The sequence below is a fragment of the Podarcis gaigeae genome (assembly GCF_964106915.1).
Source record: "Podarcis gaigeae genome assembly, chromosome: Z".
Lineage (NCBI taxonomy): Eukaryota > Metazoa > Chordata > Lepidosauria > Squamata > Lacertidae > Podarcis > Podarcis gaigeae.
The window spans coordinates 26397085-26424825 of record NC_139691.1 but is presented as its reverse complement, the minus strand read 5'-3'; the positions used below and the strand labels follow the sequence as shown (position 1 = coordinate 26424825).

Here is a 27741-nt window from a genome sequence, read left to right as displayed (position 1 = left end):
GATTATTTGTACCCGATATTGAAATATTCCTCACCTATTGGTGGTTGGAGCAGGTGTTGCAAATAGGTCAACAGCTGCAGCATTGGTGTTTACACTCTTCCCTGATAAAGTGCTTGGAGAGGCAGATGTAGAAGTTGAATTTGACACCACAGAAATCTCTCTCAATCGCTGTTCCTAAAAGAGTTGTGCAAGATAATTCAAATTTTACATTATGTGAGTTTTTCAGAATGCAAGTACAGTGGTGCCCCGCAAGACGAATGCCTTGCTAAACGAAAAACCCGCAAGACGAAAGGTTTTTCCGATTTTTAGCGGCTTCGCAAGACGAATTTCCCTATGGGCTTGGCTTCACAAGACGAAAGCCCATAGGGAAATCTCCGGGGACAGCAGGGAAGCGCAGCGCGCCTTCTCCTCTGTTCCCGGACCTGTCCTGAAGGCTTGCGGTGGGAGGTCCGGGAACAGAGGAGAAGGCACGCAGCGCTTCTCCTCTGTTCCCGGGGTTTGCGGTGGGAAGAGGGTTTTTCCTCCCCACCGCCAACATTCAGAACAGCATTCTGAATGTTGGCGGTGGGGAGGAAAGCCCTCCTCCCACCGCAAGCCTTCAGGACAGGTCTGGGAACAGAGGGGAAGGCGCGCAGCGCTTCTCCTCTGTTCCCGGACATGTCTTGAAGACTTGCGGTGGGAGGAATGTTTTCCTCCCCACCGCCAACATTCAGAAGGCTGTTCTGAAGGCTGGCGGTGGGAAGAAAAGCCCTTCTCCCCCGCCAGCCTTCAGAAGAGTTCCCCGCAGGGCTCTCCAAGCTGCGGATAGCAGCCTTCTGCCCCTATCCGCAGCTTGGAGAGCCCTGCGGGGAAGTCCTGCAGGGCTCCCCAAGCTGCGAATGTCTGCCCCGTGCAAGGGGCGCTCTTCTTCAGAGTGCCCCTCTTGCGGGGCAGCAGGCTGCTATCCGCAGCTTGGAGAGCCCTGCGGGGAAGTCCTGCAGGGCTCCCCAAGCTGCAGATGTCTGCCCTGCGCGAGGGGCGCTCTGAAGAAGAGCGCCCCTCTTGCGGGGCAGCAGGCTGCTATCCGCAGCTTGGAGAGCCCTGCGGGGAAGTCCTGCAGGGCTCCCCAAGCTGCGAATGTCTGCCCCGCGCGAGGGGCAGCAGGCTGCTATCCGCAGCCTAGGCAGCCCTGCGGGAACTCTTCTGAAGGCTGGTGGCGGGAGAAGGGCTTTTCTTCCCACCGCCAGCCTTCAGAAGGCTGTTCTGAAGGCTGGCGGTGGGGAGAAAAGTCCTTCTCCCCCTGTCAGCCTTCCCCGGACCTGGTCTGAAGGCGGTCTCCCTAGGAACGCATTAATTGATTTTCAATGCATTCCTATGGGAAACCGTGCTTCGCAAGACGAAAAACTCGCAAGAAGAAAGAACTTGCGGAACGAATTAATTTCATCTTGCGAGGCACCACTGTACACCAACAATGAAACTTAACTATCTTGCGAAGTTAACCCACATCTCCATTCTACAGAGTGTCATGATGTAATCCAGCCATATTCCACTGTCATGAAAATCAGTGAGACTGTCCTGTTCATGAGTTAAGGCCATGATCCAGCCAAAGCTAATCACTTTCAAATCACATTGATTTCATGAAGAATTTGGTTGGCTCTTTCCACACCAAGCTCAGTGAGATGTGGAAATGCTCAGCTTTGGCTTGATCTGTGAATCCAAGATTTTTAAAATCGATCAGAGACTTGAAGCTGTGATCAAAATGAAAACTAAGGCTGCAGCATATGGTCAGTTCCCAAACACTCAAAGCACTCTTTCTCTCTCTCTCTCTCTCTCTCTCTCTCTCTCTCTCTCTCACACACACACACACACACACCCTCTCACTTTAACAAGACACAGAGCCAAGTTACTTTTTACAAGGGTATATGAAGTGCAACTGCCAAACTAGCTTACACATTTTCTGACTCTGCATGTCCAACAAAACCAGAAGCAGTACCTTCAGTGCTTGAAGTCTAGCTTGCTCCTCCTCCAATGCCTGCTGTTTCTCTCTTTCGTCCATTTTAGTGAAGGACATTCCTGTGTTGGCAAGTGTAGAAACTGCACTGGATAGGGTGCTTGCTCTGAAATTTTAAAGGAAAAGGACCACATATTTAAGATCTTTGAACTCGAAGGAAGCTTCAAGCATCACCTAGATAGTTCACGAGTAAGGGGGAAACAGGACAGAATTCAGAACACTACAATGTTAGTCTTCTCCAAATTAACCTGGCAAAGAATGATAGAAGGGCATAGCATCTGGGATCCTATGTACACTTACCTGGGAAGAAAGCTCACTTAACTGAGAGGGACTTAAATCCAAGTAAATGAGTGGGAAACATGATATCTCAAAGTATCCATGTTTACCATGCTTTTTATGCACTTAAACTGGATTACAAAATACAAATTACAATAAAATAAGCACAACATATTACAGTTGTTACAACAGGCAGAAAAAATATTAGATAATCCACTGAGACCATCAGCATTCTCAAGTGGTCCATGGTCGTTTGGGAACCACTGGTTTAGAGTATACTTCGCAATGAAAAATGATCTGGTTTGTCTGCAAATCCAAAGTAAATCCAAATAAAGATTTTTAGAGTGCTTACAAGAGATAAGACAGATCTCAAAGGGAGGGTAATTCCACACGTATGAGGCAGCTACCAAGATGGCCATATGCATGTAGACAGTACTAAGTCATTTAGGTGGAGAACTGAGGAATTCACCGGGTTCTTTTTGTGTTTTTTTCAGGGAGTGTGGGGGAAAAAGAATTATTTTTCCCATTTCAGCCCATAATTCCACCCACCCACTCTTCAAGGCAGATGATAGCAGCAGATGCTTTGGGCTAATTATACAATTCAATAAATCTTCTGTGCAACTGTAACAGCCTGCTTTGCATTATTGCTTTGGTGTTATCACACACTTATGCCCTTACTATTTGAGAAGAAACAATTCTGCTACATTACATTGAAGTCATAAAAAATAAGACTATAAAAGAGATGGGAACATCCTATACTTCAACACTCCAATATGCCAATAATCAATACTCTGGTTGCAGTCTACCTGCCTATTTATTACCTGCTAGCAGCTGAAACTTCCTTTGTCTTCTTCCCTTCCAGTGAAGCCAGATGCTGCTCCAAAGCTTCAAGCAGACTGCTGGGAGCCTAAAGTGAAAATTCTTATCAAATGTATGCAGGACTGCAAACTACTACTACTACTTCTTTACATTTTTCCACTCCAAATACAAAAGAAATCACTTTTATGTAAGGTACATTCATAGAGAGGAAAGACAATGGCCTCAAAGCCTCCACATCTACTTTCCACCATAATCTCATAACTGAGTGAAATGAACAGTGGCTGCCTTACATCAGGTCAGACAATTTGCCAATAGGACCCAGCATTGCTGATTCTGACGGGCAACAGCTTGCCAGGACCAAAGGCAGAAATCTTTTCCATTATCTCCTACACGGTCCTTTTTATTTTGAGCTTCCAGTGACTAAATCTGGGTCCTTCTGCAGGCAAAACATTGCTCTCTCTGTGAGCAAGGAACCCTCTCCTGGTTTTGTTTTGTTTTGTTTTTACATTTAGGCAGGAGGCTTGTTACAACATTTCTGTCACCATCTTCCAGATGAGTTGTTTTCAGGAACTATCCCAGAGAACCGTAGGAGCACCTCAGCAATACCAGTTCTTGAAGTGAAATTGGTTAGCCCTGACAATTCCACAGTGAATTTTTCAGTTTATTATGTTGGTATGCTGGAGTCTACACTGGAGTGAAACGTTCCTTACATTTACTTATAAAAAAGATTCATCAGCACACAGCTCATTAACTTCTACAGTAGACAAAATGATCAGAAACAAGAGCACATGATGTGCACAACTGAAGAATGCTTAATTCATTTTAAAATGGCTCAGCTCCATAAGCTACCTGAGTGTCATTTTGTTTTACTAGATGCTCACACACAGGTAAATGGAGCGGATTGCATTTCTCCAAAACATGGCACATATAGTATTTACAGAAAAAATTGGCTGTTCTGCAAGGGCTCAAACTAAGCCTCCCAAAGTAAAAGAAAACAACTATTATGCCACAGTAATAGTTCTAAAGAGCTAACTTGCAAAAGTTGTTCCAAAGGCATTAGACAATGTATTAACGAAGATTCCTGTATTGTGCACCACTGTAGCTTTGATTCACAGGGGGTGGCATGTTAACTGCTTGAAAGAGAGTAGGTAAATCAATTCAACATCTCCTGGATGCATACTAAGGCTGGATGCACACCAAGGTGGTTGCACTTCATTCCCACTGAAATAAATCACTAAAGCTTACCCAAAGACTGGGGTGATCTGCATTGATTTCACGGTGTCTGCTCTTAACATTGGATATCACCTATTGTTTTTCTTTGCCCATGTTTGCATTAAAAACAAAAAACCTCCCCACGCTTCTATAGCCTGCATTATTCAGCAGGGCTCCACACAAACACAATAGTCCTAGTTTTGCTCCCAGTTTGTCAGATTAAGATTCAACATGTACAGAAGTCTGAAGCCATTCAGTGGGGTATTAATGGTGTGACCCCCAAAAATGTGGGGACACACACACAACATTTTAAAGAAGGGACCCACTTCAGGGGCATGCAGTCAAAAGGAGTACCTTGCCTTTACTAGGCACCCGAGTCATTAGAACAGTCAAGAAGCCAGAAGGGCTGACAAAGCAATTGACACATTGTGGGGGCTGTCTCATTGGACTGGTAAGACAGAAACAGACAGGAGTTAAGCAACTGTAGAGGCAACAATAAAAATAAGGGGACAGAGGGATGACATACGCAAGTAGGTACAAAAGGCAATGCCTATCTGGGACAAGAAAAGAAACAGAAGAGCATGGCATGGTGCCAGCAAATGGAAAGATCCACGAAGATTAAGAGGGAGCTACGGAACCATTTGATGCAATGTTGTAACATCGGCAGCATGTGAACTACTGTATCAGATTCTGAGCTGGCTAGCAAGAATTTTTCACTCTGTAGAGCTGTCCTACAGGAATTAATTCTGTACACCCCCCATTATGTGAACACGTGGGGCTATTTTACATTGAATCAGACTGTTGTTGGTTTAGCCCAGTGTTTAGCTCTCTAACCTCTTTAAGTTAAATTCTTGCCTAACTTTGCTAACTGTATCCTATAACTAGATATCCTGGAGATTGAATCTTGAGCCATTTTCAGATAAAGTTTGCTCTGGCACTGAGCTATAGGCCTCATCAAGTCTTTGTAGCTGTGGCTGCAACTTCTGAATAATATGCCTGGTGTATGAGCACCAGCAAACCTCATAGAAGAAACTGTATAGTTTCCATAACCAGGAGTTTATACCTATGTCAGCACCCAAAGGACAACTTTAGAGGCCTCCATTTTCTACTTTTTATTTGAGCAGCCAACTCCCTCCCTGGCTTTCAATTACATTTTTAAAAAAATCTCTGAAACACACAGGAACATTAGAAGCTGCTTTATACCAAGTCAGACTATTTGACTATGTTGCCCAATAATGTCTACTCTGATGAGCACAGGCTCTCCAGGTTCCCAGACAGAGAGATTTTACTGATTTTTTTAAAGGATATTGAGCCAAGCATATGCTCTTCCATTGTGCTATGGTCCCCCCTCCTGAGCAAGGTTCCCCTCCTGAGCGAGGGGAGGGGAATGCTGTTCAGCAAGTGAAGTAGTTGTACTGCCCCGTTTGCTCTATTTGTGGAAATTGCTGATTAAAACAAAGCACCAGGTTTAGGTATCCTACCCCATGTGTTTTAAGGGTGGTGGTGTTGTTTTTAAATAAACCCCAAAAATTTCTAGTAATAATATTCTCCAAAACAGCACAGGAAAAACAAAAGCATTACTTGTTACTGAGCACATTACCTATATGAAGCAAAAACAGGTTACAGGAAAAATGGCATGTATTTCCATATATAGCATATATGGAAGAAAATGATTTCTCAGAATGTATAGAATGGAACACTAACTATTAAAATCACAAAAGGACACAGGACTTGGGGGTTAAATTAATATGAAATGTACACTGACCTGAGTAAGATCTGGAATGTCACCCTGATCAATTCCAACTTGCTGGGTTCACAAAAAAGGGAAAAAAATGTACATTACTACATGCAGTGGCAATGAAAAGAAAGAACTGTGGATCTGAATGTCTACATAAAAGCTAAGGGAACAGGGAGGACATGGAGAGCTTTCTGAACTGGTACAACTCTAAATGCAACTTCTAAGCTAAATTTTATATGAAGATCCTGAAAGGTATTTCTTAAGACTTTATGTATTTCAGTTACCAGAAATAGTAATAAATAGCTTGTCAGAACTTTGGAGAAAAAATATATTCAATAGATAGTTTTTAAAAAACCACAACCTTTGTTCAACAGGCATTTCTTAGTTGATAAAAATGAATAGAAACAGAGCTTTCAAAATATACCCTTAAATGTACATAGTTTAAGTGATGTTTACATTCAGCAACATACATAACTTGCATGAAATTGTGATCATAAGCACTTATTACTGTACCAGTCCAGAGAGCTAAATGAAATACTACTAATGCTACTGGATTTATTTACCTCTGCCACTTTGAGGAATTCTGACAATTTGGTCATTCTGGCTAAGAATTTTTTGTAAATATCCAGACCTTCTTTGCACTGGTTCTTCTTCATATCAAAATACTTTTCTGAAGCATGAAATTCAAAGAAAAAATTGTGTGTAAATAAAAGAACAGTAACATAATATTATTATTAATGAAGTGGTATGTCAGACTTTAAAAGGCTAGGTTTGATACTTTACTATGTGAAGATGTCACTAACTGATTTTAACTTTATTTAACAGCAGTTTTAGCCAAGACCATAAAATGAATCCAGCAATAACAGTTAACTTTATTCAACAAGTGCCCTTCACAGGAACTTCACTGACAGAAGCAGGGATTGCAAAGCCTGAAGAAGAACTGAAGGTCAGCTGAAAAGATATATCTGCAGCTGAGGATGAATACACTGATCAAAATCTATTGCTATTGCGCGTCTCAGAAGAGGCCTACAATCTTCTGGTTTACTGCACACACATTAAATTTGTTTGAGTTTAGAATACTGTAGGAACCTAATTAGTAAGCCAATCATATGCAAACACTGACAAACAAGCTTCCATATCTACCCCACAATCAGAACATCAATCAAAGCCTTAACTACACTGAAAATAATAAAAAAAAATATATAAAGCACTTTCTGAGCATAAGCATGCACTCTTGCTGTCATCACACCCAAGAACTTTTACATATTACCATGGCCATCACTGGAGCATAAAATGAGAGCACACACACACACACAAGCTTTAAGTGTTTTTGCCAAGTTACTCCAGCCACCACTACCCTTTAAAATCAGATAAACACAACAAAAGAAAAGACAATAGAGACCAGCTATTGAATTCTGCAGGGTGAAATGAGTCTTCCCTAGACATTGGCTTAGCACTGAAGTGTTAAGCTATATCTATGAACACTTCAGCTGCCTAGTAGTTTAAAAATAAAATAAGTTTCTGGCACACTAAAATTATGTGTACTGTTATGAGAAGGAGTGCAACAGAAGAGATAATAGGCAGGACTATTAAGGTGTTGGTCATCCGTTAGCTATGTGCACAAGTTTAAGAGAAACTATTTGAACATGGTGTAAGTATAAAAGTAGTGAATGGGCTGGCTTGCATGTCTTGGTAAGCCAAAGCAAGAAATTAACCGTGGACTGCTGCAAATGAGCAACATTGCTCAATTGCTCTCACTTCACTCTGCCCTGCCTTGAGCCAGGAGAAACAAACGAGGAGACTTGGCTTACTATGATGTGTGAATCAGCAAAATTTAGGATTATTATGTGCAAGTTCAATGAGGGGGGAAGGAAAGAGGGAGAGAAGGGAGAGAGAAACACATGGGAAAGAACACAAGGGAGTGAAGGGAGAAATGAACATGGAAGATATTACAAACAAAACCACATCTGCATATTTATACAGGTCTCCACTGGTAAATGTTTAAACAATTGTTGTGTGTTGTTTCACATACCTAACAAGTTAATGATCCCCTCATTATAGGCTGCAAAAAGTCTAATGGAATCTTTAAAGAGGAGCATGAAAGCAGCATTTATTACACCATTCGTTAGTTCATTTGGGTTTGCCTGCGTAAAAAGCAAAGAGATTTTTTAAGTCAAATCACCAGAAAGTGGAATCACAGCACATTTTTCACCCTCCATAAAGCTTATCACGGATTGCAGTAATAAATAACAGCTACATTGCTTACATCAAAATCGAGAAGTGCATCTAGTTGATTCTGAATAATTGGGAGTGTTTTCAAAAGTTTTTCAGTATTCATTGTTCTCATCACACCATCAATCCTTCAAAATAAAATAGAAAATAAACCAAACAGATACAATCATTAAACACACTATTATGGTATCTGATGTCAGCACTACAGATTACATCAAACAAAGAGGACTCTACTGCTGCCCATTGAAATCAGTGGGACTTTTGAATAACATACATAGAATAGTATTTTCCAAAGTTCTGCATCAAATTATTCCATATAAAATACTTTAAAGAATATTCTGATCTCCCAAAAGGTTCAAACTTATACCCAAAAGTTTATGCAGGCTGTTGCAACAGTGCCACTGAATATTTTATGTACTGTCAAATTCAATGCTCCAAAAGTTGCATTTTTCTATCACTGCATACTTCAAATTTCACATCAGAACATGTTTTTTGCCCAAATTTCCAAACTCTGTTTTGACAATTTTGTTTTCTCAAACACTTTGATGCCCATCCACTCACTAGAAGAGCATAAAAATAAATGGAATTCTTACCCTCTTTTCATTTTGGTGAAATCAACTGCTACAAGTCTGTAAGAAAGTGCTTTTTCATTCAAGTATCTGCTGTATCGTCTGATGAAGGTAGACATATCATAGCCTGGAAATGAAATGCTATTCAATTAGACTTTTCATTCTTCTAGTACTCTTATCACTATAAGTGAGGCTTATAAGTGAGTGATATAGTGAGGCTGTAACACTTTATAGCACCATGTGGGATATCAAGCTGCATTGGCTGCAATACAAATCCTGGCTAATGCAACAAACCATGGTTTAGTGGTACATGCAAACAAGGCCAATATTTTACCCAGTAAGTATCAACCCATGCTTTCTGGAAAATCCTGGATACTTACAAAACTGATCCTATCCATGTTTACTTGGAAGTAAGTCCAACTTTCCTCCAACAAGACTTAGATAAATAAATATACTTGGATAATAGTCTCAGCCTTCAGATAAGTTATCTTACTTAGTAACCATGAAGATATACAGAGAGCCAGTCAGAAATATGCATCTTATCCCTAAGCAAATATAATTCTGAGGTGAATGTCAGGTTCATGATGAAATCTTATGCAATTATAGCTAGTATAAATGCTCATATTAATTTGATTTATTTGTTTCCCAATACAAAATATATCACAAATATTCTAAGGCTACACTCCTAGATACTTACTTTGTTGTGAAGTTTACTACTGTAAAGTCAGTGGGACTTCCATACTTACAAATCCTGGACTGCCTACTGGTCTACTAGAGCCAATGAATGAAAATGAGGAATACACCTGGATGCAAACTTCAATAAATAAAAGAGCATGCCTCTCCAATACGATTTGGATACATTAACGGGTTTATTTAAGATGACTGAATTTCTAACATTCCTTTAGCCCATAGAAGTTATTGTGCAAATTGCAATCTGCCTCAGAATATAAAAGTAAAAAAATCTTACCCTGCATGGCACTTTTATCCAGATAGTTGTTGAGATTAAACAGGGTATTTCGAGATGCCAAGTATTGGATAAAACGCTGTTTGAGAAAGAATTAGATTCCAGATTACTTCATTTATTTTTTCCCCATAGACATAACCATGTTAGAGAAACTAGCTTCTACGCAGCTGAATAAGGCATATCTAAAAGCAGGAGGGGAATCTAATACTAAGACAAGCAAATTAGATCTACCATCAAGCCTGATTTTTTCAATCACTGCTCAGGAGAGCCAGAATTGGAACTGAGTTATGCAACAAGGGCCAATGTGTAACACAATTGACAGCCACCATGTTGTGCAAACTCTGATGTGAAGAAAGGATAACGGCAGCAGAACTTGTTACACATTACACCTTTGCATAAAATTCATTTATGTGTGGCCCACATCACAGCAGGGTTATGAAAAGATACAAACATGGTTCTGAGGCTATTCTTTAGCGACACACATGCAAACTCTCCACCTACATGGAATAAGGAAATGAAGCTAGTATAAACTACAGACAAATACATTCTCCTCCTCCCCCATTGCCAACACCTTCAACGTTCATCACATTTACAGCAAGATGACATGACTAAGGAACTATTCACTCATTCACTCATTGTCCCTTGGGATTGTTCCAGCCGTGAGATAGAGAATGCACCCTGCTCCCTCTTACCACTGACAGGAGTTATCAACCATACTTGGGAGGTCTGTGCTTATTTGATTGCTGCATCTCCCCAATCCCATGAGACTGAATCCACTAGAAAGCAAGTTATACCCTGTAATTTCAAGGAAATTCAGTTTTTCAAATTGAAGTGGGATCTACTCAAGCACTTCTTATTTTATTGCGAGAAGAAATTTAGGGGAGTTGATTGGAGCAAATGAGACCAAGGCCTGCTCCTGATTCCACCATGAATAGAATTTCAAGGGCTAAGTAATGAATGAAAAAATTCTCCCAAAACAGTTCCTATACAATTCTGTGAAGAGTGAGATTCGTTGTAGAAAAGCTTATTGTTCAAATTCACCCCAATGTGTGTAGGTATATATGTGTTATAATGAGATGTGTATTAAATTCATTTCCGATTCAGACTTCTGTAGGAATATTTCTAATCTAGCCAAATGCAACCTGACACATAGTTTCCACAACTGCTAGATACAGAACAGAGTTCCTGCACCTTTGAGTATATGTATAAATTTTTCCTACAGCAATGAAAAGCTATACCAGCAGTGCAATGCTGACAATTCATTCATTTAATACAGTCACTAATTTAGTCATTTGAGTATTTTAAAGGCGGCGGCAGGGGGGGTATTGCTAAGCTCAGGCTTTCATTACTTGCTTACTAATAGGTGAGGCAACAGGATAGACAATTCAGATTGGTATTTTTTAATTGTTCTCTCTCACCATCATTTCAGAGATCACCAGCACTTCACATCTGAATGTTTTCCTACCATTAAACACAATGTTCTATGGCAAATTGACTACTGTCTTACCTCATTTCCATACATCATGAGGTGGTGTGTTGTAATTAGAGCTTTGAACACTACTACCCAGCTACTGTTTGCTGTCCTCTCAAAAAGTGTGTCTGCCAGCTGTGGAATATTCACATTCATCTCATTTGTGCACTGAATAAGATCTAAAATATAAGAAAACAAGATAATTTACTTAAAACAAATATGGGGAAATGTGACAAAAACAGCAGGGCAAATGTTTTTATTTAGTGCCTTAAGTATTTTGCAGGTGTTATACGTAAATGGGAAATACACTTATGAAGCCTCTCATTAGGAATCTGGCCTGCAAGCAATCTGGTTGCCAGTCCGTTCTTTCCTCATTCCCTAACCTCACCTTCTCCAGGTTTCTGCCATTTCTTCTTTAACAATAACTATGCACTCCAGGGGTACGGGGTGGGGGGGTGGGGAGAGAAACAGCCTTAAACAAATCCCAAATGCTGCTTTCCTTTTGCATATCTTTCAGTATCAAGTTGCTCTCTTTTCTCTTTTTCATTAATTCCTTGCACTGGTAAAGACAATACAGTACTTCAAGCTTTCCAAAACCAGTCTCTAAATTAAGCTCTGTGCCTTTCTGACACCCAACCTTTGGTTAAAAATAGTCTCACAGAGCCACAGCATGCAAGCAGGTGCTGAAAAGAGTGTGCTACCAACTCAATAAAGAAAAATAAAGTGTATTATCTTGAAATAAATAAGTGTTCTCTCTTCCCAAGAGGAGGAATAAGAGATGTGAGCATTGACTATAAGCAATTATTATTATTATTATTAAATTTCTATACTATCATTCATCAGAAGATCACAGGGTATTTTAGGAAAATGGTAAATGACCCCTGGATGGTTAAGTCCAGTCAAAGGTAACTATGGGGTACGGTGCTCATTTTGCTTCAGGCGGAGGGATCAGCTGTTTGTCCACGGCCAGCTTTCTGGGTCATGTGCCCAGCGTGACTAAACTGCTTCTGGTGTAACAAAGCACCGTGACAGAAACCAGAGTGCACAGAAGCGCTGTTTACCTTCCCTCCACAGCGGTACCTACTTATCTACAGTGGTACCTTGGGTTACAAACATCTCAGGTTACAAACACTTCGGGTTACAGACTCTGCTAACCCGGAAGTAGTACCTCGGGTTCAGAACTTTGCCCCAGGATGAGAACAGAAATCGTGTGCTGGTGGCACAGTGGCAGTGGTAGGCCGCATTAACTAAAGTGGTACCTCAGGTTAGGAACGGACCTCCGGAACGAATTAAGATCGTAACCAGAAGTACCAATGTACTTGCACTGGTGTGCTTTCGAACTGCTAGGTTGGCAGAAGCTGGGACAGAGGAATGGGCGCACACCCCATTGCATGGATTTGAACCACCGACCTTACGATCAGCGAGCCCAAGAGCCTCGGTGATTTAGACCACAGCGCCACCCACTCCCATTCTACAGGGTAGTTTACAATATAAAAATACAAAAATACACAAGATTGCAACAAACAAAAATAGTAACTCCCCACATTACAGTGGTACCTTGGTTTTTGAACGTCTCCATTGATGAACATTTCGGTTTTCAAACACTGTAAACCCAGAAGTAAATGGTTTGGTTTTCGGACAAGCCTTGGAAATTGAACATGCCACGTGGCTCCCGTATTGAGTTTTCCATACTGAGGCTTCCGTTTTGAGTTTTCGGTTTTTGAACATTCCAGAACTCGAACAGTCTTCTGGAACGGATTACATTTGAAAACCCAGGTACCACTGTATTATTATTATTTATTACATTTCTATTAGAAGAAGCCATCTAAACCAAAGCAGGAATCTAAGACCAATACATCTGGCAAAGAGCCAGTTCAAAAGAGGTTTGCCCCTTCCAACATTTCAAAGCAAGGATAAAAGCTTTATAGTTTCTCTGGAGACCTTACAACACACAGCGGGCAAGGGGAGGGTCAGATGTGGGAAGCATTTGCACAGGCTGGAAAGAATTGTACAGTGAAATCGCACTACCCCAATGCTTTGGCAATAAGCAAAGCTAAACTGTCTATATTCACTGAGATTATTTTCACTTTACAATGGAACATTTATGCTTAGAAATGTGAAGGCCTGGGAAAAACTGGAGCCCCCCATTTGGGGGGGGGGGCTTCACATCTCCATTTATGATGCAATTAATCATTTACTCTGGAGTAATCCAAGCTTCCTTCAGTAGAGTACCTTACAGCAAAACAGGAGATGGCTAGTTTAAGTCCTCCAACAGAGAACGAGTAGGGGAAAGAGTTTCTGCAAGCACCAGGTGGCCAACTGAGAAAAACCATAGAAAATGAGTTAAGGGCAATTCCCAGGGCCAGGCTACACTTGTGCTGCACTACAGGGATCCCCACCCTGCAAATATCAACCAATGAAGCAAGGAAGGGAACTTATAGCAGGGTGGCAATAATGGAAAAGAACTATTACTGTGTATCTAGCCTGTTTTCTACTTAGTCTCGGAGCAGCTAGCAGCACAAGTAAAACTGTAATCATGAAATACAAATAAGCAAAACAAGCTATTTACTAAAAGCAATGAGAGATAGCAATTTGCCTATCACAATGAAAGAACATGCATTTTTTATAGAAACAGGAGGGCATGCAATACTTGGTTCTCTGTAAAATTTACACACACACACACACACACACACGGCCCCAAACTGGACAAAGTTCTTTTTTTAAAAAAACCTTTAAAAATGCCACACCTTAAATTCATAGGAAGCTGCCTGATTTCCCCAATGCCTACCTGCTCATTCAGATTATCCAGGTTTTTATTATTATTTCCAAATACATGGTATTAATTGCCTAGTTACATATTAGCCTTCAAATGATCTCCTGCCTAAGCTTAAGAGTTATGAAATGTGAGTAAACCTCCATGGGTAGGTGGAAGAAAACTTCTTACAACTACAGTATTCTTGCTCTTTTAGAGTAGTTTTTCAAAAGGGCTAAGTCCCCAAAGATGACCGTCATCCCAGCCACAGCTCACACAAAGTACTGAACTATCTTCAGAACTTGCAAGGCAACTATGGACTTAGAAGGGCAAAGGGCAATTCCCCAAGGACTGCTACAGCTTGCCATAGTATCAGGCTCTCCTTTTGCTTGCCTTCTTTTAACTCATGCATTCCAAACAGCAGGGATCAATTTATAAATGTGAACATGTGCCAAAAAATCCTGCAATGCTCCACCGCCCAGTGTTCTTCGCATTTTTTTGAACTCAGGCCCCTTTTAAAAACCTATTTTACCCTTCTGGGGCCTCTAACCCAGCACAAATAGTCTGTGAATCTGCAGTGATCTTCACATGCAGTGGTATGCAGTTACTACCACTACTAAAGGTAAAGGATAAAGGTTAGTAGCTACAGACAGAAGAACTTATCCCAATGCCAGCACTAAAACAGAAAATGAGCGGGACATCTCTGATCTCCTTTCCCAAAAGCAGCAATTCTATCCGAACCCCGTTCTCAAATCTCAAGAAGATGGGAGAGTGAGGGTGCAGCTGCTATCACCCTCAGGAACACAGTGCGGATGAACAAGGGTCCTCTGCCAGGTCAGCATGCAAGTTTCCATTCAGCATATTTGCAAAATATTGTGGAAAATTGGAGTGCATACATTATTGCAGTGCACTCTGTGTGTGGCTACCCTTGAGATTGATCCAGAGGCTTCTGCTAGTACAGAATTCAGAGGCTAGGTTGCTTGTGGGAGCAAAGTATCACCAACACATTCTGCAAATTGTCTGCAGGATTTACACTGACTGGCAATCTGCTGCTGGGCCAAGTTCAAGGTTTTAGTATGAATATATAAGACCCTATACAGCTCTGGACCACTTTACTTGAGAGACCATCTCATCCCTTATATACCTGGTAGGCCACTGCGTTCTGAAGGAGAGTTTTTCCTCTAAGCCCCTAAAATATCAGACGCCTGTTCACAGCAACTGGGCTTTCAGAGTGGATGCTCCTGTTTCATGGAACAACATTCCTACTGAGATATGACTATTTCCATAAATAACTGAAGATGCTGTGCATTAGCTTTCCACCACTGTGTGGCAGGTGCTGCTGTCTAGAAGAGCTGAGCCTTTAATGAGGGGATACACAAGATCAATTAACTGCTGCTCGTCTTGACAATCAGAAGAAAAGCATTAGACCTGGAAGACTAAGAACCAACCTCAGGGAATAATATCTAATTTACTCCACCAATACCTTGTTTCTCACAACTACTGGATCTCTGTTGTCAGGGAAATGCTTTCTGCCACACCCATTATTCCAATTGTGCACACATAATGATCCACATCTGAGGTCTGTTTGTACTGCTACAATTGCATTTTGTACCTGGTGTAAACCCAATTGCTATATTATACATATTCTTTTCAAAAAATGTAGTAGGATTATTATTGTTCGTAGCCTTGAACAATATTGGAGGGAAAGGAGAGAAATGAATGTAAATAATATAAGGAGAGAGAGAGAGAGAAAGAAAGAAAGAAAGAAAGAACCAGCTCCTGGCGAGGGGAATGAAAAAGGCATCTATTGCTTGTCATTTCCTAGAATTCTGAGCCCTCTACCAGGTGCCCCCCCCCCAAGGCAGAAGAGCTGCCCCATAGCTTGAGAACTAAGGATTTATTTAAAATGGACACCCCAAATTGGAGGACAAAGCTATACAACCTTAACTGCAAATACTTTTTCAATTTATGAAAACCAAAGATAGTAATGCTGGCTTGTAAGAAAAATACTTCCAAATCCAGAGTTGAGCAAATAACTGGAACCAACCCAAAATGTAACAAAATTGTGGCAAAGTTTTTCAGAACTCTTAATCAGGAAACTTGTTACATTAAGCAGTAGGGGGGGACGGGGGGGACAAGGAAAAATAGGTTAAATGTTATTAAGACTTACAGTCCTATTTTTCTTCAAATTTTCCCGTGAATTATGGAACCAACCATCCACTATATGAATATGTGAAAGATCCAGTTATTTAAAGGTATCTATGGATTTCCTATCAGGGATGCGGGTGGCGCTGTGGGTTAAACCACAGAGCCTAGGACTTGCCGATCAGTAGGTTGGCGGTTCGAATCCCCGTGAAGGAGTGAACTCCTGTTGCTCGGTCCCTGCTCCTGCTAACCTAGCAGTTCGAAAGCACATCAAAGTGCAAGTAGATAAATAGGCGGGAAGGTAAACGGTGTTTCTGTGTGCTGCTCTGGATTGCCAGAAGCGGCTTAGTCATGCTGGCCACATGACCCGGAAGCTGTACGCCGGCTCCCTCGGCCAATAAAGCGAGATGAGCGCCGCAACCCCAGAGTCGGTCACGACTGGACCTAATGGTCAGGGGTCCCTTTACCTATTTATGGATTTCCTAGTAAATCACATTGATTTGTACATAAGCTTCTTGAATTTATCAAGAGATATAAACAGCGCAAGTTGCAGTTCAGAAGAAAATATAGTGTTTCTATTGTAATAATGACCAGAACAATTCAGTGTGTTTGCCTCAGATTTTAATCATCATAGTTTTTTCCTAGGATCACAATGATCATATCCAGCCTCATGCAAGTTGCATCAAAACATTATTCTCCAAGAAATGTCTATTGCTAACAGTTTTAAACACACTGAAAAGGAACCCCAAGTTTTCTTAGAAAGCAGACTACTGCTGCTTGTGAGGAGTATGCCTTAATTTCTAGTTTGGTTTCCCTGCATGCTTCCCACACACAAAACTCCTGCAACCACATAATCTCTAGTCTTGGGAAGGCTCACAATAAAAAGAATCCACATTTTGGACTAAAATGAAAGCAACCTTATTTACTACTAGCTAAGGCAAGATGCAACAGTGCATGTTTAGTGAAGAATGAAATCTATGTATTGTGATCTGTGAATGTGCTTGCTGGATGACTCTCAATAAAAATGAACAAATATATTTTCACATTTCATTACTCTGACAAGCTGCTCTGAGGAATGTAAATGTACTGGAAGGGTAGGTTCTAAATCTCTTGAACAAACAAATGCATACATAGACCTATTGCTGGGCGGTGACATTAATATAATTGCAATATGGTGTATATATAAATCTGTATCAGAAGTTAATGTCAGCATCCCTTCCACTAATAGATCACATAAGCCACCTCTTGGGCTAGTTCAGATAAAGATTTTCTCTTCCTGGCCATTTCCAAACACCCCTGGGTATAAAATGCAATATGAGATGTGCATCAATCCCTTCAGCAAGCAATTTAAATGATTGTGGCAGTACCTTATGGCGCCCCCACCACTGCTTGCTTATTCAGATGTTGCGTTTCTCCATATGATCATATGCACAAGAGAATAGCCAAGAGCAATTATGTGGAGAAAAGCACCAAGGAAGGTGCATGCATGAAGCAAGTGAAGACCCATTATCCAGCTGGGGAAAATCTGTCAGATCAAAAGTATATTAAATTGTTTCCAAAAAGTGCAGGTAGTGGGCACCTGTCACATCTCAACAGGAATGCTTTTCCACAGAGTGGGCTTCTGAGATCTTTGTAACTTGCATCAGAAACTCTCCCACAGACTGCAACAATCTACTGGGTGTATAAAAGGTAAGGCAGTCTCTTATAACTTGGTCCTAAGCTTCATAGAGATTTATATGTCAGTAATAACATTTTGGGGATGCGGGTAGCACTGTGGTCTAAACCACTGAGCCTCTTGGGCTCGGCAGTTCGAATCCCCGCAACAGAGTGAGGTCCCGTTGCTTGGTCCCAGCTGCCAGCCTAGCAGTTCAAAAGCACACCAGAAAGTGCAAGTAGATAATTAGTCACTGCTTCGGTGGGAAGGTAAACGGTGTTTCCATGCGCTGCTCTGGTTTCGCCATGCTGGCCACATGACCCGGAAAAACTGTCTGTGGACAAACACCGGCTCTCTCGGCCTGTAAAGCGAGATGAGCGCTGCAACTGGACTTAACTGTCAGGGGTCCTTTACCTTTAACTTTTTAATAACACTTTGAATTTTGCCCAGTAGCAAACTGGCAGTCAGTGCAAATCCTGAAAGCAAGGTGTTATAAGCCAACAGAAATAAAGATTATGAAGTACTAAAACCACAATGGGCACCTGTAACATTCGCAATTTCAAATGCATCATTTCCCCATCAGTGCTGCTTAACTACATATTGTTGTTGAAATCCATCTGCCTCAAGAGACAATGGAGGAGTGCACACTTGGGGGTGAAGCCAAACTGCTGGAAGTTTGACCAATATTAGAGAGATGTTTTGTTACAGCTGGGTCAGATTAAGGCATCCAGTTGTGCTACTACAGATGTACCAAGGCGTTTCTTCTTTCTGTGCTCTTCCCGGTGGTTATTCCTCCTCTGGTAACTGCTGTGGATACACAACCTGACTGTCCGTCTCTAGGCACTGTGTTTGTCTGCAAGGGTTTTCCACATGGCAGGGTTAATGTTGCCAGCCTTCATGTTCGCAGACATCTTTGCAAACCAGAATTAGTCTGCCAACAGGCCTAGTGCCTGAAGCCAGGCTCCCCATAGAGCATGTCCTTGGGGGTCCTGTTATCTTCCATTGTGTGGGCATGACCAAGCTCCTGGCAGGTGCAAGTTGCCCATGTCTCACTATCACAAAGCAGTGTGCTCATCTTGGTATTGGACGTTAGCATCACATTCTCCCATATCCTTTTGGAGAGGCAAGCCATTGCCGTAGATATTTTGCCAATACACTTATCCAGCTCAGCATCAATGGAAAGGTTGTTGGTTATGGTGGAACCCGGGTAAACAAAAATGTCTACCACCTCTACTACATAGAAATTATTGCTATAAACTGTGTAGATGGATGATTTGATTAAACCTTCAGATCTACATGAGACCACATAGACTGAAGCTAGTGCACATTAACACAACACAGAGTTTTAGTGAATGAAGTGAAGGAAAAATTGTGTTTCAATATCACACATTATGATGAAATCTCATTAAAATTCAATAGTAACAAAATCCAAGATAACAATTCACTACACATATGAACATCTGGCTTAATGAAGGTTAATTTACCGATTCTGAGAATTCTGAAACAATGACCAAGATAGAGTTGTGTACTGGTCTTTTATAACAAAACTTCAGAATTTCAGTGGCACACACCTTCCACGGGGAGAAAGCATTATGATACTGAATACTGCCTTTTCTTCTCCTGACATGTTCCTACTCTTCTCTTTGCATATATGAAGACCATGTGCACAGAAAGCAGCACAGGAATTGTTTACCAACATTTATACCCAATGGCAACTATGGAGGCAACGTTCAACTCTTCCTTGATGCCTCCCTCTTTCACTTGCAGCTGTTTAAAAAGCTCTGCTGTTGCTGCTTCACAGAAATGACCAGGAGAAAAAGGATGGAAATAGCAGCCCTGTTCCATTTCTGTGGATCAAGGAAGACTGAAGCTCATTGAAGATTGAAGATCACTGAAGCTAAATGGCCTCGATCCTCAGAAATGGGGCAGGGCTGCTCTGAAGAGGAATAAGCCTTTACATTACACTAGAAAGAAATGGAGACTATAGGTGATGGCTCACAGGATGAGGTACAAAAAACCAGATCCATCCCCACTAATGCCAGCAAATGATTATCTGAAAAGCTGCTAGTTCATATGCTTGTTTTGGAAATTTTATTCATCTGAGTTCTATTATAATTATTACTACTACTACTACAACAACAACACCATCATCACTGTGCATGGGGTTTTAAGAGTAACTTAACCAAAGTACAGATCCCTGCCTTGAAGATCTTATGGTCTATAAATTTCCACAGTTGGGAGACCAACACAGAGGAGAAAAGGGAAAGGTGCAGGTAACAAGAAGCAAACATGAGGACTCGTGGTTATAGAGGCCCCCAGTCTTTTTAACATTTACATGAAACCACTGGAAGCTAACCCAATTTGGTTTCTATTGTATTGCACTCATGAGCTCTGCATAATTATTCTCCAGCTTTATTACTACAAGGAGTACTGTACTTCTTCCAGCCTACATCTTCCTTACAAAAGAACTTTGTATAACAGTATCTGCTAGAGATCATCATAAACTTACAACTGTTTTCTGTATTTCCAAAAAAAAAAAGGAGCTCCTTAGGGTGTTTCTTGTCACAGCATGCCTCTGAGACTAACAAGTTCTGATTTCCTCCATTACCATACAAGGATCCAATTCAGAACTCTGTTGTGCCATGTAGTGCTGTAGGCTACTGTATTCTAAATCCCTGGCATTCTTTACCCTGGCAAACCCCAGGCATATCTTGTGTTCAGACTGCATGGTTCAGCTGCTGTGCAGCAGCCAAAGAGGTGTTATTGTAACTAATCCTCAGAACAGTACCTACTAAGAGCTACAACTCCCCTGAGCCCGATCCACAATGGCTGGGAAGTGCTGCAGCTGTGCCAACTAGCTGCAGAAGTCTGATGGGTGTTCTACAGCTGACTGCCTATGTCATCTCCAACCCCTGGTTTGCCTAGGATTTGATAGTCCGCCCGCCCCGCCCGCCCCCCGTTTTCTCTCAGAAACCCCTAAATTGGAGCAAACATCAACCTCTATCAGTTTTTCTGTGGATTGACATTTGTTCTGATTCAGTGGTAAACAGTGGGTTTTCCTGGGGAAATGGGTGGGATAAATGAAATACCGCTTGGACCTGTGTCTAGAAAACATGGGGCAAGTGGAAAACCTCTCAGGCCCGTGTTTTCTGAAGTTCATGGTTATGGGCAGCTGAGCAATGAAATATTGAATGTGTTAACTTAAGAAAGTAAGAGACAGGAAGTGACCTGTTGAGCCCTTAACAGTTTATAGTAATCTGGAAATAAGCATTAGGAGGAGGGGAGAGAAAGAATATTTATGCCATAAAGTTGAAGAAAACCACAAACCGTTATCCCTAAGCAACCCTCCACCTCATCCCCACCTCCCTGCAGTAATAAAACTGGTTCAGGCTGACAGCTAGTTCCAGTTCTGAACCAGTGGTTTCCATAGCTAAGTAATATGGAACCCCTGTTTTTCAAAAGCCAGGCCCCCTACTTCTGAAAATTCTGACCATCAGTTGGGAATCACTGGTATACAAAATAATGGGAAAGAAAAGAGGTGTTTTCTGTGAGCCCCAAGCAGCAATCCAAGGCTCCAGTTCCATGCTGGGTGGAGCCTAGAACTTAGGTTGGTTTTATTTTTATTTATAAATTTTCACAAATAAAATACAATTGATCAAACATTTTCCAGTATACATTCACTTAAAAAGTTGACTTCCCTCCCACTCTTCCATGGTTTTCTCACGATTATCTTTTGCTGCTGCATACTTAACTAATCTATACCTCTTTTCCTCAGCTTTATTCTCAAAGTAACTTTTAGTGTAGATTTACTCCAAACCTGATAGTGTGCTAACATATTTACAATAATTTTCTAGAATTTAGGTTCTGAGGCAACATTGCAATATTTTGTTATTGGTTGCCATTTATAGCTTCCTTTAGCCAAGTCAGTAGAAAAACTGGAGCTCTCCTAGTAGAATTATTATGAAAGGATACACTAAAATGGCAGTACAAGTCAATGCATAGAAACCTCCCTCCTCAAAAGATAACAAAAAAGAAGTGGAATAGAAAGGGGGCTCTCAAGTTTCTCCAATATCAGTACAGTGGCCATCTCTGGACAATGAAGATGAAAACACATAAACAGGCTAAAGATTCAGGTGTAAAATGTATAAATCTGAATGTATACAAACTGCCTTACCTTTAATATCTGTGCAGCGCTTAGGACATGTTATGCACTTTATAAGTGTTAAATACACTATTATATCTTTGCAGGATATAATTTCTTGCAGACATATGGCTTGTAGGGCCCCTCAGATCACCCAGTTTTAAGTTAATTCTCCTTATCTTCACATTGAAATGCCTATTATATGGGCACACGTTTTTAAACTACATCTGCATCCCTCGACTGGTTCCTCCAAAACACTCAAGGCAGCATGCATGCTATTATTTAATTCTTATAACAACCTTAGGCTGAGACAAAGTGGCCTCATTTGCCTGCCACTTTAAGCCACAATTAAGGTTAACTATGATTTGTGCTGGTAAACAGGGCTAAATCGCGGCTGCTTTGCTTCTTCTCTGCCATGCCAGCAAGATCTAAGCCATGATTTGTTTTAGAGTCACAACTAAACCTGGCTCCAAACAAACAATAACCAAGGTTTGTTGGTCCCATGCATCAGCACAATGCACTTTCACCTTTAAACCATAGTTAAGATTAAGTGTGCAAACCAGCTCAGTGACTGGGCCCAAACTTCCAAAATTGCCTTTAATTCAGGTTCAATGTTCTGTCCATTGCATAGGCAAACAATACCTTGGTGTCCTTACTATCTCTCTACTACATCTGCAAAGTACCACCACTGCCAGTGCTCTTTGCTCAGCAAGATACAAATACAAGATTGTATCAGAATGAATTATTCTCTCAAGTGTGTCCAGCAGTGGGAAAAATAAATAAATCACAGTGCCAGGATAACCCACTCACAATCAGAAACCAGACTGCTATCAGATACCATGTTTGGACAGAGAGGGCAGACTGAGAGAACGATTACTATAGTTATCCTAAAGCAGGGATAGGGATGCTGTTGGCCTACATTATCCCTGACTACTGGCCATGCTAGCTAGGGCTGATGAAGGATGGATTCCAACAATATCTGGAGGGCCATAGGCTTCCCATCCATGTTTCAAAGTTTTCAAAACCAAAACAAATATCCATTCAACTATGAAGGGATAAACAGTTGGGAAACAAAGTATACCAAGCTGCCACAAAAAGGGGGTTCATGAATAAACAAACAAAAGCATCTTTTATATTATTTGATACGCAGGTGATCTGTTCTGATGTACAAATTTTGTAACCAGAGGCTATGAATGTCAATGGATCATCTCTCCTTCTGTGTAGAGTAACTTACAAAAACAATCCTTTAAAAACATGAAGTGCAGGAATCTTGGCATGTTTGAAGTATCAATTATGATGCATGGTGTGAAAGTTTTATGATATGCCAAATGGCAGTCTAAGCTGGAGAGCATTCACAGTTTGTGAAAGACCACATCAGTTTTGCTGGGCTTCTGATCAACCCTCTCTCTGGACCCAAATTTTCACTTATTGCCTAAGATACCGTTCTAGTTTCATTTTTACTGCAACTGGTATACTTCTTCTTTGAAAGTGTTAAAGAGATGATCATACATTCTTGTAAGTGCTATGTGAAGAAGGAAGACAAGAGGAAAGCTTTGAGTAAGGGCATACCATTTATCTACCTTACATATCTTTTCTTACCCACATCCACCCTGTATTAACAATCCTAAAAAACAGATTATTCCGCTTCTATAAAGAAAACCAGCACAGCAGTGCTTGATAACCTCTTCAATACAAACACCCCAATGGCTCCCAGCTTCAGATAATTCCAAACCATCAACCTTTCCTTACACAGTCAGCATTAAATAAAAACCGTTTTTCAAACAAAGGAAACTAGTGGATTAAGCAGAACCATTTTTTCCACAACCTAAAAAAACAATGCTTCATGTACAAGAAATCGCATAAGCACTTCACAGCTCTTCTTGAACTTCATGATAATGGCATGTTGTATAAAGAATTATTAGCACTTAATTATTCCAGTGGAGTGAGATTCGCATTATAGACTCATTTTAACAAATGGGCAAAAAGTACAGATAGATAAATAGATAGATGATAGATGATAGATAGATAGATAGATGATAGATAGATATTGCTTTTAAAACTCTTCAATAACATAATGTGAACACCTCTTAATTTCCTGATGCAAAATAGTACAAAAATACATAGTTACATATAAAAATAAAATATTACATTAATACAATGTTACTAATATATATAAATCAATATCAATTATTCCTCAATTATTGATTTCAACTTTGCATCTGAACTTCAACCTTTCACAGGAAACAGAAACCACAAGAAAGTATTCTTCTGATTTTATAGACAGTATATTGGAGCTATGGTTACTAAGATTTGATGCTTAAATACACAAGCATCAATAAGTAAGTTTAAACTGCCAAAACACTCTTTGTAAACTACTCTTAAATACACAAGCATCAATAAATAAGTTTAGTCCTTAAAGTGCCAAAGCACTCTTTGTTGTTTGCTGCAACAGCTGCATATACTAACCTTCTGGGATCAAGAACTTCGGATGTTACAATTAATTTATACTTCCTTTCATTCTGAAGACTATCATTCTTCAAAAGCACATATGAAGGTTACATTATGACCTAGGCCTTGGGTGACTTCACAACCGCAGAAGATAGAGAAATGATCAAGACAACAAAATGTTGTGTTATACTTAAAAGACTCTAAGATGCTAGCATACCAATGATGACAACAGGGACTACATAATTATTCAGACTTCAGAATATTATTGCTTTCGAAAGATCCAGCTTTTGAGCACAAGAAGTCCCAATAATCTTTTGGAATCGAATGGGATTAAACACACAATGGGCTTGTAGGCAGAAATACTGCTGCAGGAGGTGGAGGACACCAAGGATACCTGATGGGGGCTATCACAAGTCAAGTTAAACATTAAAATAAACGCTTAAATTCTTATCAGTCACCACAGTGCCTTTGCAATCACTGGTCAGAACACTGTAAGCAACTAATGCTTCTTATTGAACTAAGTAAAATAGTGCCTGCCTCTTATGTATTGCTTTGTAAAGAGTGTCTAGATACTGGCTTTTTTTAAAAAAATGAAAATACAAGAAGGGCTCAAAAGGGGGTGGCTTTTGCCATGCAAAACAGTTTATATATTTGCAGAAACAGGATCGAAGAGTACATCATAAACAAATCAGTATTCACAAAGAAATATTTAATCACAGAGTAAGACGTGGGAAATGCACATTGTTACTGCACCACATAGTAGCTGGAGCCCCTGGTAAGTCAGAGGGAGTTGTCCCTGAAAGTAATAGGAAACACACTCACACCAAGCAACAATCAGATTCAATATATGTTTTGCAATATGCAGCAGAGTAACTACATTTCATGTCAACACAGTTTCTCCACATCAAAGGGTAGCAAGTAGATTTCTAGGTAGACAGTGTTTTATGCACTGTTGAATACATTATGAAACATACAGCACTAATGAAACAGCATTACTGAACATGTATAAAACACTTTAGAGTGTTCAAAGTACTTCAGATACATTATCTCAGAAATCCTTGCAACATCCACATAAGATAGCCTAGTATTAGTCCCATACTGCAGATAAAGATTGAGGCCAAGAGATAGTGACTTTTCCCAGCAAACTTATGACTGAGGTGAGACAAACTGGCCAATTTCTCAACTAGCTTGCTACTCTAATTTCAGGATGAAAACTTTCATCTTCCAGGACTGCAGTTTTTAACCATACATGTAAAACAAGACTGCTAAACTCTAAGTAAACAGACTACAATATCTTATCTGGTCAAAGTGTTAACAGAAGACTTCAGACCTTTGAGGCATCAGGTTAAGAATGTTCTTTATTTGGAGGCAGATTCCATTATGATGAGAGTCACTTGACAATATTCATTCACTGACTTCTTAGGGAACAGATATTTTAATTTCAGTTATTTGGAAGTTGCAATGTAAATTCACAAGATGGGGGGGGGAATCTAAAAGCTACTGACCTTACTAATGAAAGCAACAGCATTCCTTTGCTTTTGGGGGGAGGGGGGGCACAGCAACAGGTAAATACTATTCAAGGATAGCCAAGTATACTGATATTGTTTCATAAAAGCATTTTATCCACCACACCTTTCCTTTTAGCCCATTTTAAAACATCTGCCTTAAACTTCCCACTTTGCCAGGACTCACAAGTGGGTGAAAACCTGACGTGGTTTGATCAGTAGGAGACAAAACGTGCAGAAAAGGACAGGGCTCCCAGTTTTACACCAAAGGTGGTTTCTGCAGGCCCAGCTTCAATTACCCCACATCACCTGAAATTCTCTTTTCTACACAAACTGTAAGAAGCCCTGCTGTCCTCCTCTGCACCTGCTCTTCCTAGAAAGAAAAAAATCAAAGCACTAGAAGCTGACTTATACCACAGAATTTCTACTCTGACTAGCAATGATCTTCTAGGGTCAAAGACAGGGGTCTTTCTCATCTCTTGATAACTGATTCCACCCAGCACCACCTTTCTATTTTAACAAGAAATGCTGGTAATTGAAACTAGGACTTTCTATGAGCAAATAAGCACTACTACTGAACTTTGGATCTCTCCCCAAGCCCAAGTCACGAACACATATACAAGACCTGGGTATAGGTTGTAATAAAAAAGTGGGTCCTCAGTCTAGTAAGAGGCTCTGAAAAAGCAAGTCTTCAGTCTGCAAAAGAAAGGGGCTGTCAACATTTCACTCCAAGTCCCCAGCCCCACTAATTTTTGACAACTGTTGCAATACTGGCAGGATCTCATTCCTACTGCAAATGTCGCATACACGACCAACTACCAAAGTAATCACAACCAGAAAGTCTGGTACTGTAATATCAATTGATGGAGTGATGGAGAAAGCCAGATACCCCCAAGAGTACAATTGGTAATTAAGCTCAACAATCAAGGAGTCAATGTGCCACTGGAAATGAACTGCCATCATTATCAAGTCCTGGAATTAAGAGGGGGAAATAAAACTAAGAAAAAACAAAACTTTCCTGCTTTAATATCCTTCCCCTGCACCCTGCCAAGAATCTATCTTGTCCAATTTCAACCACAAAACAACCCTATTCTGCCCAGCTGGTAATGTCTCTTTCAAGCCTCCTAAATGAATTTCTCCTGTCTGTCTTGACAACCCTGAACTCGTACTAGTAGTTTAACACACCCACCACTGCCAATTTGAGAGTTATGTTTTAACACCGAAAGTTAAACATACATTGCACTCAGCAAGCCATTTGTGTTTGAACAGCCCAATCCTAAAACCCTACCTCCTCAAAAATAAAGTTAAACGGGGCTTCCTTCCAGGTATGCAAGCACAAAACTGCAACCTTAACCTCCAGAAACAAACCCTATCAATCCTAGTTTGTTAGTCGTGCTGCATCCTCCCCCCCCACCCGCCCCACAGCTTTGCTTGCTTTCCTTCCAGTAGTGGCATTGCGCTCAGCCCTTTCAAAACTAAACCTATACCCACCAAGTCTGACGGTTTCGCTCTGACCCGCAAACGGGGCGAGGTTGGAAAGTCAGCCAGCCCCACTCCTCGTGTGATTTTTTGCATTGAAATCCTAAAACACACGCACACACATATACACACACCCCAACTAGCAGAGAGCGTTTCCCCTTTGAACGCGTAGCGGGGCTTGACATCTGAACAGCCATGCTCAGGGCTGCGCTGTCAATCCCCGCGGCGGCGGCGACCCTTACCTCCTCGGCAGGTCATTCCCCCGGGGGGCTGGAAAGGCCGGCAGGGAGAGCCCTATCCGAGGAGTTCCCCAGCTGGGGCTAGCCGCCACCATCACCATCACCAC

At 40.9% G+C, this 27741-nt stretch overlaps 1 protein-coding gene across 3 annotated transcripts in view; it reads right to left on the bottom strand.

Moving 5' to 3' along the window:
- LOC310836646 (phosphatidylinositol-binding clathrin assembly protein-like) overlaps positions 1–27741 on the bottom strand; it is a 55606-nt gene that overhangs the window by 27140 nt on the left and 725 nt on the right. For all 3 annotated transcript variants that reach the window (XR_014560172.1, XM_083722268.1, XM_083722269.1), the window contains exons 2-11: positions 11308–11450; positions 9804–9879; positions 8861–8963; positions 8302–8395; positions 8068–8179; positions 6599–6705; positions 6063–6104; positions 3088–3173; positions 1973–2096; positions 35–174 (exon numbers count right to left, since the gene is read on the bottom strand). Coding sequence is in view for 2 of the 3 variants with exons in the window: in XM_083722268.1 (XP_083578394.1) it covers positions 35–174; positions 1973–2096; positions 3088–3173; positions 6063–6104; positions 6599–6705; positions 8068–8179; positions 8302–8395; positions 8861–8963; positions 9804–9879; positions 11308–11450 (1027 nt within the window). In the remaining variant the exon portion in view is untranslated. The remainder of the gene's footprint in view (positions 1–34; positions 175–1972; positions 2097–3087; positions 3174–6062; positions 6105–6598; positions 6706–8067; positions 8180–8301; positions 8396–8860; positions 8964–9803; positions 9880–11307; positions 11451–27741) is intronic.